The sequence below is a fragment of the Antechinus flavipes genome, chromosome 4 (genome assembly GCF_016432865.1).
Source record: "Antechinus flavipes isolate AdamAnt ecotype Samford, QLD, Australia chromosome 4, AdamAnt_v2, whole genome shotgun sequence".
In the NCBI taxonomy this organism is placed as follows: Eukaryota; Metazoa; Chordata; class Mammalia; order Dasyuromorphia; family Dasyuridae; genus Antechinus; species Antechinus flavipes.
The window spans coordinates 460,062,252-460,077,071 of record NC_067401.1 but is presented as its reverse complement, the minus strand read 5'-3'; the positions used below and the strand labels follow the sequence as shown (position 1 = coordinate 460,077,071).

Below are 14,820 nucleotides of genomic sequence, written 5' to 3'. Positions count from 1 at the left end.
TCTGTCTTCCAGAGACAGCGCCCCACTTTTCATCGATGCTCCAGCAAAGCCCATTGCGGGTCGCTTCTCTGGGGGAAGAGTGGGGGCTCTTTTCCAAAGATGGCCCTTGTCATCTGTTCCTTTCGTTCGAGCAAAATACATTTAAAATTCAATGAGGCAAATGGCGAGTCCCTAGCTTAATGGGGAGCCTCCCCCATGATACCCCTATCAGTCCTCGGGGAGGTCTCTGCAGGACCAGCGGTGGGGGAGTGTGTGTGACATTTTATTATGCTTGCAGACGGAGACCATCCAGAAACTGAATTCAAAATGCCTGGTGATAAAGGGGGAGGGGGGGGAGAATTGGGGACCAAGGAATACCCGCCTCGGGGCGTACTCGGACACCAGGATTCCCAAGAATCTGCCCAGAGTCCGGGAGCGGAGACATGGGGATCCGGGTCCTAGCCCCTGTGCCGCCTTCTCTCCTCCTCTCCCCTGTCACTCCCTGTGTATCCCGCTCTGTTCCCCACTTCTCATCTTCCTCCCGTCCCCCCCCCCCGTCCTGTTCCCCCGCCTGTCTCTTCTCCTCCCCCCCCATCTTGTCTCCCCCTCCGGTGTTTCACCCTCTCTCCCCGTCTCGTCTCTGCCCCCCGTGTCTCCCTCCTCCCGTCTCTTCGCCCCCGGCCCCTAGTCTCTCTTGTGTCTGCACCCGCGCTCCACTGGGCTCGGACCGCCGCAGTGACGGGTGGCCAAAGCGGGGAAACCCCGTTGGCGCCCCAATTAACTGCGCACGAATTTACGCTGTCCCTTCCCCCGCCCGTCAGGATGTCTAGCTCGGACGGGCGCAGAGTTCCCTGCGTGCTGATCCTGGCCACCCGTCCACCCGTCGGGGCAAGGGCCGCCCTGGCCCCGCGCGCTCCCGCCGTCTGCCTCCCCTTTTCTCTCCCCCCCCTCCCGGCTTGCTCGCGCGCGCATCCCGCGGCGGCGGGGGGAGAGGCTCGTACGCGCACGCGGGGGCCGAGGTGGGGGGAGGGAGGCTGAGGGACTCGTGCGCGCGCTCCGTGGTGGGGGGGCTCGTGCGCGCGCGCGCTCGGCGGGGCCGCGGCAGCAGCCTGGGCAGCCCGGGCGGCGGCGGCGGCGGCGGCAGCAGCGGCGGCAGTGGCAGCAGCGGCGGCGGCGGCGGCGGCGTCCGCGTCCGCAGCGCGAGCCGCCTCCTGGCTTGGGCCGGCTCACATCCGGGTTCCGGCCGGAGCCCCCCCGCGCCGCCCCCGCCCCGCCGCCACCGCGGAGATGTGACCCGTCAGTGCGGCCAACATGGCGGAGGTAAGGGAGCGGGCGCCCCCGCCCGGCCCGGCCCGGCCCGCCCGCCCGGAGCGCCCCGCGCCGAGGCTGGGCCCGGGCCGGAGGAGGGAGGGAGGGAAAGAGACCGACCCGGCCCCGCTGCCGCCCACCTGTTGCCCCGCTCCGGCCGCCCCCGGAACTTAGTTGGGACGGACGGACGGCGGCGGGGCCGGGCGGGGGAGGCCCCTCGGGCCGCCGGGCAAAGTTGCCCCTGGGACTGAGGGGGTGGGGGCGGAAGCGGGAGGGGGGGTGCTTGAGGACCCCCTGCTCTTCCCGCGGCCTGGGTCAGCAGTCCCCAGGCTTCCGTCGGGGCCATCCCTTGGACCCGGACCCTTCCCTTGGGGGTCCGAGACCCTCCTGGAGCGGCTCCTTTCGAATTCGTCCGTCGGAGCAAGAGCAAACTTGAAGCCGGGGAGCAGGGGGTTCCCGATATGGATTAAGGGATTCAGCGGGAAAAGCTCTGACGTCGGAGATTGAAGGCTGGCCCGGTGGGCGTCCCCCGGGAGGGTTGGGAGACCCCCTCGGGGGCTCGGTCAGCGAAGTGGTCCGGGGTGCCCCCCAGGGAGGAAGGCAGGCGGGAGAGCCGGTTGCCCCATGGCCCCGGTCCTTACGTAAGGCTCCTGCCGAGGCCGGGGGATGCTCCTGTTGACGGCGTTAGCAGAACTTGACTGCGCGGGGAAGCCCAGAAAGGGGGCGCCCAAAACCCCTTACAGCCCCGCAGCGGGCATTCGGAGGAGCATCGGGTCCTTGCCTCGGCCTGGAGATCCCGGGCTGGAGGAATCCCGGGCCGAACTGCTCTGGGCTGGGGGGGGGGGGGGGGGGGGGGAAAGAAGTCGAGATCCTGGCCCGGGGGGAGCTTAGAACAAAGGGTGCGGGAACAATGAATCTTAAACAACATCGTGCATCTGTTTGATAATGGGAGAGGGGGGAACTTTGAGGGAGAAAGCAGTTCTTAAATTGGGATCTAGAACCTTAACATTCGGATAACTTTATAGATAAGTGATTTCCATTATAATCTTATTTTGTTTATAAAGTTGGATTTAGTTATTTTAAAATATTCTGAGAATGAGGGAGACTTCCATTGCCAAAGAGCTCTGTGATGCCAAAAAAAAAGTTAAGATGAATATTTCAGCTTCCCCTAGAAAGTAATGGTGCCTTACTTTATCGGGGAGCAATATTTCCTATCACAAATCTATTTTCTTTTAGTTGTAAAGTCAGTGCAAATGAGATCATTTAAAATCTCCTTCACTTGAGTTCCTCCATAGAAGTAAATTGGGTAATTCAGTAATTGTAACAAAGAAGAGGCAACAGTATCGGGGTGCTGGAGCTGTGGGCTTGGGCTTTCCAGCCTGCGGGAGTTCGACGTGGGTCTGGACTGGGGCCTGGCCACCTGCAGGGGCTCCGGAACCAAAAAATGGGCCCTCCTCGAAGGGCTGGACACTGAGTGAACGGGAAGGACTTGGAGAGCAAGGCTGTCCGAAATTCTCTGGAGTCGGGCTTGCTTTTGGACCCAGCCCTGGAAAGTTCAGGGAGGCCCTGGAGCTTGAAGGAAAAAGCCTTGGCTCCCTGCTGGGGAGGAGGACCTTGGTGAGAGGCCTAGTGACTGAATGCGAGAAAATCCCGGGGTGGGCTGCTAGGGGCCCAGATCAGAAGTGCTAAACCTGCAGCTGCTTCAGCTTGAGCCAGATTATCTAACAGCCCCCATCAACACCTCCCCCCAAAAAAATTTCCTGAAGAAAGGTGACTTTGTGCTTTCTAAGGCCGGAATGCCTCACAGGGACCCTCCCCTGGCCAGTTCAGAGCCTTATCTCTCTTCACCTTGTATAGCCCTGCATTTCTGGAAGTGCAAAGGAAGGGCTGACTTATGGGGACAGGGAGGGAGTCCCTTGGAGACTTTGGTGTGAGGAGTAGATTGGAGAGACCTGAGGCTGGGAGCCTCCTTAGGGGGTGGCTGTGGTAAGCCGGGCAAGAAATGATAAAGTCCTGGAGTGCTGTAGCCCGCCAGGGCCCCGCAGGTTGGCAGTGGAAGAGATGGCGGGCTCGTGAGCTGGACTTTACCGCCCTTAGAATTGCCTCCATGGGGAGTTCCTGTGCGGTGGAATGGTTGGAGCCACTACTGCATTTAGAGCTCTTGTGAGAGTTCCCCTTAGGCCACTGGGGCTGAAACTGAGGGAGATCCCAACTGGTTTGGGGTTTTGTTTTTGCTGAGGCAATTGGGGTTAAGTGACTTGCCCAGGGTCACACAGCTAGGAAGCATTAAGTGTCTGAGGCCAGATTTGAACTTGGGTCCTCCTGACTTTGGGGCTGGTGTTCTTATCCACTGCACCAACCAGCAGCCCCTGAGATCCCAGCTGTTTAAGGGTTGGGAGTGAGAGCAGTCCAGGTTGATTCCAAGGTTTTGAGCTTGGCCGACAGAATGGGGATGGGGGCGAGATGGGGTTTGAGAGACAGTCCGGGCCACTGATTTGGGCTTTTATTCTCATTTTGCATTTATCATTCACAAAAGCAATATACGTTAGTGAATTTATTAATTTAATGATAGTTATGCCTTTGTGTCATTGGAAAGATTTCCCCCCAAGGCATTTGAAAAGGCTGAGATCTGGGAGGACTTTGGGCCCAGGGATGGCTCCGGTGGCCCTGCCACGCCAGGAGGAGCTGTGGGCTCCAGGGCCACGGGTCACTAAGGGAACATCCTTGGGACTATCTAATGGCCTTCAGAAATCCAAAGCCTGGGCTGCATCACAGAAATAGGGTCATCCCTGCCTCCCGCTCCCATTCGCCAGCTCCCTCTCAGTGCAGACAGGCATCTTTTCTGCACGTATGGCGATAGTTTCATTAAGTATTTCCCAATTACTTATAAAAATTTGCCATTGATTTTTTTTCAATTTCGACTTCCAAATTGTTTCCCTCCCCCTCTCTACCCATCGGGAAGGCAAGCAACAGGATACCGATTATACATGGAATCCTGTGTTCTCTGCCTAAAGGACAAAGGCCATGCTCAGTGACACAGATGAGACTAGAACCCGGGTCTGCTTGTTAAGGGGAAGGCTTTTAACCCCTCAACAATTGCCCTTTCTTCTGGTCCTGTTCTTCAGCTAAGAGAGGGAAATGCTTTACCACAGAATTCACGTGTAATGACGTAAGCGTGTCGATGGAATCTTTCCTTTCTGATCGTAAATGTCCGTGGGAAGCCTCGGTTTGCATTGGGAGTGGAGACGGGCCTCGGTACCCACTGGGGGGTCATTAATCTTCGGAAATGCTGTGGGCTGCCATTGGACATCACATCTTAAACATAAGAGGAAAAAAAAGAAACCTTGTGGAATTTGTCTCAAGGTTATTAGGATATTCATCCCAATTCTGTCTGATGTGAGGATTTGTTTTTGTTTTCTGTGGAAAGCGTTACCTTTGGGAAGTTAAGAGCTTAAGCTCTGATTTTCAACTAATCAGGATACCATTCAAGTTGAATTTGATAAACCTGGTGGTTTAAATTAAGTACTAGGTAGTAGTCACAAATCTATTGATTCACCCACCTGACAATTAAATTTTATTTAGTTTTATGGCAGTGTATTAAATGGGTCACTGCTCTAAGGCAGCTCATTACACTGATCCAGGTTCTCCACGGCTCACGTGACCCACAAAGGAACGTGAGGAAAGCCTGGTCCGTTGGGCCCGACTCTCGGCTGCACCTCGGGACGGCCGGGGGAAGGAGGCTTGCTGGTCCAGCCCATACAGTGGCTTCATCCTATGACGTGCTAGGCCCGAAATTAAATATAAGAAAGAAAAGTTAGAAAACACTGCTGCCCTTTTTTAAGGAGACAGCCAGGATGAAGGAACATGAGTGGGCCGTGAAGTGAACCACGGGAAGAGGGGGCTGACGTGGGGGAGATCTCCGACTGCCCAGGGAGTAGGGGTAGCAAGCATGTGTGTTTTTCAGAACTCAAATGATTTTGCAGATTGTTCTCCTGAGGACTTAGAACACATAATGAGAAATTCCAAGCAAAAAAGTTGCTAGAAACAAAGATGTGCTAGAACCCCCCCACGCTGGAGCTGAAGGAGAACCCGGGAGGAGGGGGGCTGATCTGCTCTGAAATCAGGCCCAGGAGGCAAGAGGGAGCTCCGAGGCCATCTCTTGTAGTGCCCTCCTTTCACAGAGTGGGAGACTGAAAGCCAGAGAGGCTGGCATCCAGATAGCCCAAGCTTCCTTTCCCTGCCCTCCTCCCCGGGCTCCCCTCCAGCAAACCGGAGCTTCCGAGCAAAGAGGACGTGGGGTCCCCTCTGCTCTGTTAGCTCCCGACAGAGCTGGCCATGCCGGGCTGATGGAGCACTCGCTACAACGGCTTCTTGCTGCCGTTATCTCACTCCCAGCCGACTCCAGCCCTGGAAGACAGCCACCCGAGAGGGAGTCCCGGCTCTCAGATAAGACGGCCGAGTCTCAGGGAGGCCCCATCCACCCCCCAACGAATTTACAAACAGCCTAGAACTTCTTGGTTATTTACACCTGTATATTGGAGCAGAGCCAGAGCCAGTTCCCCACCTGTCATCTGAGACCTGCGCCATGTTCCGGGTGTAACATTTGGGCCCAGCTACTCCTGGAGGTTGGGAGGCTTCCCTCTCCTACTAAAGGACTCTTGCAGGAAAATTGGGAAGACGGCGGGGCGGAAGGGGGCTGACACCCATTATTCCAGAAGCTCAGGGTTTTTCCAAGTTGTGACTTTATCCAAAACCCCAGTGTTCTTATTAACAGAGTTTGAGCTGCTTGGAAAGTGACTAAAAAGAGGAAAACCCCATAATTATCTTGTTTTGGTAGGTGACAGGCCTGAGACCAGAGAGAGGTGACAGGCCAGCACGGTCTGAATGCACGAAACAAGCGCTGATTTGGCGGGTGCCAGTCACCCATGTGGCGCCTCTTCTGAAATTGTTGTTTCTATAATTGGTTTTCTACCATCCCCATGCACCCTGGGGGGTGTTTCTTGTTTCCTCTACTGTAAAATGGACTGGGGGATACATCTTCCAGATTGAAATCCACCATCCTCCTTCATCCTTCTCTTGGCCAAATTCTTGTGAAAAACACAGCTTTTAGCTTGAAACTGGGCTTTTCTTGTAAAAATTGATACAAAACGCATACCGGGAGAGTACAAATTGAAGGTGATGGTTCCATTATTAGCATTTTGTATTTGTTTTTCCTAAACAAAAGCTGATAATAAATGCAAAGCAACAAATGTAATCATCACAAATAGTCACCTGCTGAAAGAGATTTTATTTTAACCTCAATTATAGATTAAAACATGGGTAGAAAGATTGGGACCAATTAATTTGCCATTTATTACTCTATGTGTTGCTGTTCAGCTTTCTATATAAATATTACATATATATATATTGCATTGTTAAAAGTATGCTAGTAAGTAGGATGTAAATTTAGATTCTAATTCACTTAATGGGCATAGTAACCAAGGTTAATAAACCTAATGGGAAATGTAGTTACTTATTTATTTCATGACCAACTTCTTATTTTTCTCCAGATTTTCTACCAGTTAACAGTTGTTTAAGATAAAATATTTCACACTGAGTATTTCCCCCCCAGTTGAAGAGCCAGAAATCCCCTTTCCCCAAAAAATTCATAGGTAGCATTATGGTTTTAGATTTTAATATCTTATATCGTACCTATATCATTTGAGGAATCAGTTTTTGCTTTTTGAATAATGTGAAATAATATTACATTTTTTGTCTTAGTTTCTAGACTCAGGAATTTTTAAAAATTCCTCAAAATGGTGCATTTTCCCTCTGCTGGCTAAATATAGTAGCTAGGATACAATTACATAAGAGGTTTTAGTGTTTCTTAACCTATTCAGTGCTTTGGAAAGAAATGTAATGCTCATATAACGTCTTGTAATTTTATTACTGAAAAAACATCCTAGAGTATTTGTATTTGTAAAAAAATATATATATATGCACATACATATTTTCATATATTATATACACACATATATATATAGAAAAATGCTAATTTTTTTCCCTTTTTTTCCCTTAGCCTTCTGTTGAGTCTTCAAGCCCAGGTAAATATTTTTTTATCCTGCTTATTTAACTTTCTCAGTATATTGTATAACATTTAACCGAAACCCAGAGGAATTTGATTACCCTCTAAATTGCCTTTTTTCTTGCTTTGCATTTCTTTTTTCTCTTGTTAATATATAGAAAAAGACCTAGCATAAATAACATTAAAAAGATCCTTAGTATGAAAGGTAAGGTGAGGCTTCCAACAATTCAGCCCCTAATTATTTGTGGACACTGTATCTCTCCATGTAGTTACAGCCACACTTGAGAGTTTTTGCTAAATAATGATCCAGATTTCTGACACTTAAATTACTAAAAATATAAAATAGGTTAACCTGGAACTATAATGCATGTAGTATCAGAGAGAATTGTTTTTTAAACCCAAGATAGGAGGAATGGAAAGAGGATCTGATCATCTAAAGAGTCTTCGATGAGGTGATGAGTGCCCCGTAACTTGGATTGTTCTTGAGATCACCTTGAACCCCCCTCCAATGTCACGAGAGCCTTTCTCCTTGTAGCTCTCAGGCTTCCTAAGGATTCCTACCCTGACCTTAGCTCCAGCCTGAACTTAGACGTTTAGGAAGCTAAAATTGGGAAAATCTGGAAAGTTCTCCCACTCATCTCGCCACATTTCCTAAGGAAAAGGTAGAATCCGTGGAGAAGGTGAAAAAGCAAAGCCAGGATGCTCCTCTCTGCTTCTCCGTCCCGTTCTTGAGCTCTGCTCTTCTTAGTACCTGCAATTTTCTCCAAGTTACATCCACCCAAGTCCTTTTGTCATGGCTTCTTTTGGTGGCAGGGCTGATGCTAGAACCTTAGAACTAGGCCAGCCAAGTGCCAGTTCTAATGCTGGAGCAGGGAGGGGCCTCCCCAGCCATGTCTGAGGCAGACAGATGCGTCCCCAGCCGAGCATCCAGAGATGGTGCGAGGACAGCTTTGGAAAGCGAGCCACAGGAACACAGCATCATAGCCCTTCTTGGGGCTCCTTGCTGTCCCAAAGTTGGTTTCAGTGTTTCCTGGCTGGTCTGTGGGAGAGAGAACTTGTGCTGGAAATACTGGGGGAGACCACAGCTGGCCCTTTACCTGCTGGAGACCCAGAGTAGGCCTTGGAAGACAGTGGCTATCAGTAGGAAACCACAGTTGAGATCAAGTGAAGGAAGGAGCATAAATGAAGATATATAGCGAGCAAAAGAATACTCAGAGACCTCCTAATCACCCTGAAGAGAGACCAGATGAGAAAGGGCTTTGGGAAATCACACCATAGGAGGACTGATGGAAGAAACTGGGGATCTCAGGAGGACATGAGAGACATTGTCAGACTGCAGAGAGATGGGTGGACACGAGCCACAGATTAAGGTCTCTGTTTATCACACGTGGCTAATGTCTTGCTTCGTTCTGCTTAGCTAAATTTCATGTTACTGGTGATCAGGGACGGATGGCACAGCAGTCTGCACAACCAACTTATCTACTAGATAATTGCTGATTGTGAGGGTCAGTTTCAGGAAGGACCAAAAAGAAATTTTATTTTTAAAATGGATTTGATTTGATTTGTTGTTTGATCCCAGAGAATAGAAATTAGGAACAGTGGATGGAAGTCACAGAAGCACATTTGAATTGAGGTACGAGGCCAGGAGCAGCTTCCTAAAAGGAGTGCTCCTCAGGGTGGGATGGGCCATTTGCCTGGGAGGGCTGGGCCACCTCTGATTACCTTTGGGAGCCCTTTAGATTCTCTTGAGTGTTCCCAGATTGGTGGCACTTCTCATTTTGGAGACTGTCACCTACCTGCTGGGGCAGGAGGTTAGAGATAGGGCTAGTCCTACATATTCCACTACTTTTTAGGCTTTTTGAAAGCTGAGTCAGTTGAATACTGATGATATAGTAGATTGTGGGATGATTTTCACTGTAGTATTCTAATCACAACTATAATAGGAGTAAAGATAACTGACAGAAAGCATTTGGAAGTTTGCAAAGTGATTCTCCTGGATTATTTCATTTAAAGCTCACAACAACCCTGTGAAGTAGGATCCTAAAAATCATGTCTTGATTTCTCTGCCCCAGCCCATCCCCTTTTCCTAAAGCCATGAGCCTTTGGGACTTGTGGGGGGAAAGTCATTTGTTGGAAATTCAGATTCTTGGTCTGGAAAGTGGGGCTCATTCGGTCCCACTTAGCTCACAAGGTGGTTGTGAGGATAGTGCTTTGAGAACACTTGTGAATGTGAATTGTTACTCCTGGTATAAGTACAGTCTTGTACTTGACGTGCACAAAGATTTTGCCAACCTTCAAATGCAGGTGAAGGTTAGCTGTTATCATGATCACATCCTCATCTTCTGGTGCTAGCCTAGAAACCTGGCCAACACTTAAAAAAAAAAAAAATAGCTTTCTATTTTTCAAAATACATGCAAGGATAATTTTCAGTATTCACTCTTTTAAAACCTTGTGTTCCAATTTTTTTCTCCTTCCTCTAGACAGCAAGTAATCCCAATATATGTTTTTGGTTTTGGTTTTGTTTTTTTGTTTTTTTGTTTTTTTGTTTTTTTTTTGTTTGTTTGGTTTTTTTGCTGAGGCAATTGGGGTTAATGTGCTGAGGTCACATAGCTAGAAAATATTAAGTGTCTGAGATTTGAACTCAGGTCCTCCTGACTTCAGGGCTGGTACTCTATCCACAGCACCTAGCTGCCCCAATCCCAATATATGTTAAACATGTGCAATTCTTTCATACATATTTCCACATTTATCATGTTGCACAAGAAAAATCAGATCAAAAAAGGGGGAAAATGAGAAAGAAAAATCAAACAAGCAAATAACAATAAAACAGGTAAAAATACTATGTTGTGATCCACATTCAGTCCTCATAGTCTTCTCTGGATGCAGATGACTCTCTCCATGCCAAGTCTATTGAGATTGCTGGCGATCATTTTTAATGATGTTTCAGGGAGAGGAGTGTCTTCACAAACACACTTGGAACAGATCCCTGTTTGTTGCTTGGGCACAACCTGTTGTTACGAAAAGGGGCCACTTGTTTGCCTTGAATTGTTTTGGGCCCATTCTGCTGTTCAGAGAGGCGACTGAAGGGCCTTCCTTACCAATCAAATAAAATAGTCGTGGAATTCTGAACTAAGCAGGGCAGCCAGAGTCCCTGCCCTCATTCCCCCTGTTGACACTTGAGTTAAGGGCAAGTAATAAACAGTACAGATGGGTAGTTTCTGAGTCAGTGTTGGACAGACTCAAGGAATAAGGCCTTTCCAGCACCTTTAGGTAAGGTTAAAATGGGTTTGGTTTTGTTTTATTGTCCACTTACTCCGTTCTTTTTATAGAACAAAGAAAGATTAGAGGGCAAAATGAACCGTAGAGAGGATATTTCAGCCATGATGTTTGACATTTTTGGCAGTCCCTTAACTAGAAAAATCCTTGGGGAACCAAGCTTCTCTTAAAGTCATGACAAAATTGATCTGGAGACGCAAAGGCTCAGTGGCTAATGAAGAGAATGTTAATGCTGGTAATGTCTCAAATCTCAGCCTGCTGTGGGCAGACCTAGTCCCAGCCAAAAGGAAGGTCATGCTTTCTGAGTTTGCTTGAGCCTGTCTCCTGAGCCAGTACAAGCTCACCCACTCCCGTGGCACTGATGGCAGGGTCCACCCTCAGACAGATGTGATGGAGTGAATCCACCTAGTAACAAGTTTCTCTTTCACTCCTATATTTTCTTGGAGAATGACATTCCTGACAAAATGACATTAGAATCCAGCATCTTGGTTGCTTTTAGTTTTAGTCTTTATGTTGGTAACATGTTACTTGTTTCTTCAATGAAAGGTAAAAGAGTGAAGAGTTTGCATCATTGTTTACATCTCTGTTAAGCCTTTGTCCTTTACCTTTTTCCTCTAGATGGAGGATCAGCAATGGCCCTTGAGACAAGTCCACCAGCCACTCACTGGGGGGGGGGGGGGGGGGGACAGGAGCCCCAGACTAAGAATGGTGGCTTGTGTGTTTAAAGATATTTAAACTTTCTAAATAAGTAAATTGAAGATTGTAAAAAAAAAAAAAAAAAAAAAACATAAATCATTCTTAGGCAGTCATTTACATAGACCCTTTGCTCTAGATTTTTGGGGTCAAAAATTAAAGGAGTGTTGTGTTTCACTAGATTGAGGCTATTTTCTTGAATTTGTTAAGAGAATAACACATTTCAAACTGATTATTTTATGTAACTGCTTTCGGCAATTATGTCATAAGATTAGAATGTTCTAATAAAGGTTTGAAATATTGATAGACAACATAAGTAACATTTCACTGGCTCAATGTTACTATTGGGGGAATGAGGTGTTCTATATGAATATATTTTCCAGGTAAGTAAGGTTAGAAAGTAAGGTTGTCAAGGGAATAAATTTTGTGACAGCTTAACACCCCATTGCCATCGTCACATACTTTGGCATTTGTAGCTAGAGTTGAGGTTTCTAAAGGCAGATAGTATTGTGATAGTGTAGCTATTTCTTTGTGAAATCATTTCAAGTAGATCCTTCTTTTCATTTAAACCAATAATGTTGAATTAAAATCCATTATCACTCTATTTCAAATACTGTGAAAGATGAACTCCTTTTAGTCTATCAGCCTTTTTTTTTTTTTTTTTTTTTTTTTTTTTTTTTAGCTGAGCACATCATTTTCAGCTGATGAGTATATTAGGTACATAATCCATGGGTACATTAGACAGGATGAATCAAAGGTTAATAAATTTTTCCCTGAGTTCCATGACACTTGAACCATCCATCTATAGCTAAAGGAGAACAGGTTGATGGATGGTAATATGGGTAATGTGGACTTATATAGTCCTCACTTTAATGCTTTATATGTCAAATTTGAATGTTTAAATAGGATTCAGAATGTTTTCAGCACAGAAAGCTCTTGAGCCAGAACCTCTCTATAATACCACATCTCAGGCAAGGAGATATTTTATAATCGTTGCAGCTACATTATAGAAATAATTAGGAAAATTGTCAGTGGGATGGAGAAGGGAGCAGAGTTTGCATGATGGGAGTTCTCTTTAGCCTTGGGGTCGCTTTATGCCATGTAGCATACAAACATTGGGTTAGCTTAGACACTAACTAGTTTTCAGTGATTCTGTCTAATGAAGACAAGGCTATTTGGTAATAGTAATTGCTTTTAGATGACTCAGTGTAGACAACATAGCAGCTAACCGAGGGTCAGGAAAACTCAGATGCAGAAGCTAGAAGGTATAAATAATTGGACTTGGAAGTAAATGTTTGGAAGAAGACATCTCCGAAATCTAGAAAAAGACATGAAGTCCTCAGTTCTAGCAACTCTTGAAACATAGTGGCATTCTGGCAACTCTCTGAACTGGGAAAGCTGGTTCATTCAAGCTCCCTGTTTCCTGATTGGTCAAGTTCCTCTAGGTATAAATGCAAAAACATTTATTAAGCATTTACCAAGTGCCAGGCATTGTGCTTGAGGATGCCACGAAAAGACAGGTCCTGCCTTTGAGTTCTAATACAAGAGACAATGCACCCAGAGTAGGGGAGTCCAAAGAAGGGCCCAATTTTATTGGGAAAAATTAAAAGGATGGTGAAAGGGAGAGACTGGACAGCCTTCTCCAAACGTGATTTGATCATGTTTCAAACCCGGAGAGAACTAGGAGCGATGGGAGAACATGTGGGGCCTGCCTAGAATAATGAGTTAGATGAAGCCCTCTCTGATCTAGGCTATAAAGTCTCAGAGTGGGAAATTCAGAAGTAAAAGGGTTAAAACTTAGGGCCTGAACACTGGCCCGGGCAGCAGGGAAACTGCCTGTCAGGATGGTCAGAAGCTAAGGAGCAAGAGGCAGAAAACTCCAGAGCTCTTCAGAGAAGGGAAGAGAAAAATTTCAAATATATAGAAGACAGTCCAAGAAAGGAGGCAGAATGGGAGAGACCCCTGGTCTTAATGCTAAAGAAGCACCAATCGTGGCTAAGAAGTAAGAGCTGAGCATGAGACTCCTGTCTCTGGAAGGGCCCAATCATGCTCTCAGATAGGTTGTAGGTTCAACTTACTTATCAAAATTGTGCTAAACATTGTGGGATTGGGGAGAGCCAGATATAATGAATCAATGCTATTTCCCCAAGGTTTGGCCATGACCTGTTCCTGGATGTGCAGTGCTAAAAACGACAGCTGCGATCTCATTCGGAGATCACACTATTTTTAGGTACTTTTGGTGTGAAGAAAATACAGCTCTTGGTTATAATACGTTTCATAATTCTAAGATTGAGGAGAGGCAGCGACTGAATAGAGAATTGGATTAAAAGATGAGAGAGAGTATTGTGGTATTTCTAACCATTTGTACAATGAATGATCATCTTCCCTCTTTTTCTCCTTAGTGGTCAATGAAATCTCCACAATGAGAATTCCTCTTAGTCCCTAGAGTCCTAGATTGGGAGTATCTGAGATGAATAAAATCAGTCCAGATTGTGATCTTAGTATAAGTATCAAAAATAGTTTAATCATCTCCTTCAAAAGTAATATTCTTATTTCATAAAATCACAATGGGTATTCTTTATCACATACATCCCACCTATTTTTAGAATATACCTAGGGTACATGCCAAAGTTGTAATTTAATCATTTTGTTGATGTTGAAATCGTTTTGCTGCTTGCCCTGTGTGGAGTGACCCTAAGAAGTCATCCATGCAGAGATGCTCAGACCTCTTCCCAGACTGCTTGGCAAAGGCCCTGTCCAGCACTTGGGTCTGCTTCCCTCCCGGTAGACACAGAGACACTGACATGCTTGAGGTCCCACTGGTGTTGATGATAAGGCCAGGCTGAGAATCGATGGCCTTTTCTACCACTCCGGCCCACCCCAGGTTGCCCCCAATAGAAGCCCTTCCTACCTTTGCCTTAGACCCACCCCCTCCTCTTTAATGTCGTCACTCATATGTATTTGATTTAATTTACCAAGAACTTTTAAAATGTTCTTTGCCAGGAGGTTCAGCAACGTCAGATGACCATGAATTTGATCCATCAGCTGATATGCTGGTTCATGATTTTGATGATGAGCGGACATTAGAAGAGGAAGAAATGATGGAAGGAGAAACAAACTTCAGTTCTGAAATAGAGGATCTTGCGAGGGTAAATTACATGGAAGCCTGGTTAACATATAGAGATTTGTGTCTTTGGTTTGGAAAACATTGAGCTTGTGTGTGTGATGTGTGTATGTGTGGGGAAACCCTTTGAAATAGGATTGAGCAATAGAGTCCCTGAAGTGAAGGAAAAGCAGAAGTTGAGCACTTTAAAATGGTAGCTTTAATATGTTTTGGGTTTTTTTTTTTTAAGATTCAAATTAATATCCATTTGAGTGAAATACTCAGCCCTGCTCTAAACTCTGTGCCCAGACTAGGAAAGAACCAGGCACAAGCCATACTTGAAATTACAAAAGGGAACGATAGCTAGAGTGGAGTCGCAATTACTCCCATTCAGAGA

At 46.7% G+C, this 14,820-nt stretch overlaps 1 protein-coding gene and 1 long non-coding RNA gene across 6 annotated transcripts in view; one reads left to right on the top strand and one right to left on the bottom strand.

Moving 5' to 3' along the window:
• The window catches only part of MIER1 (MIER1 transcriptional regulator), a 58,497-nt gene that overhangs the window by 2,654 nt on the left and 41,023 nt on the right, over positions 1-14,820 (top strand). For 4 of the 5 annotated variants that reach the window (XM_051999474.1, XM_051999473.1, XM_051999475.1 and 1 more), the window contains 2 exons: positions 7,346-7,370; positions 14,324-14,469. In XM_051999474.1, coding sequence (XP_051855434.1) covers positions 7,346-7,370; positions 14,324-14,469 — 171 coding nt within the window. Of the gene's footprint in view, positions 1-1,215; positions 1,300-7,345; positions 7,371-14,323; positions 14,470-14,820 lie in introns of those variants that run through there. The other variant, XM_051999476.1, reaches the window with a different exon arrangement.
• Positions 2,290-7,335, bottom strand: LOC127563186 (uncharacterized). Its single transcript, XR_007953914.1, has 2 exons — positions 4,848-7,335; positions 2,290-4,602 (listed from the first exon to the last, which is right to left on the bottom strand). It is a non-coding gene; the product is annotated as an uncharacterized LOC127563186 (long non-coding RNA).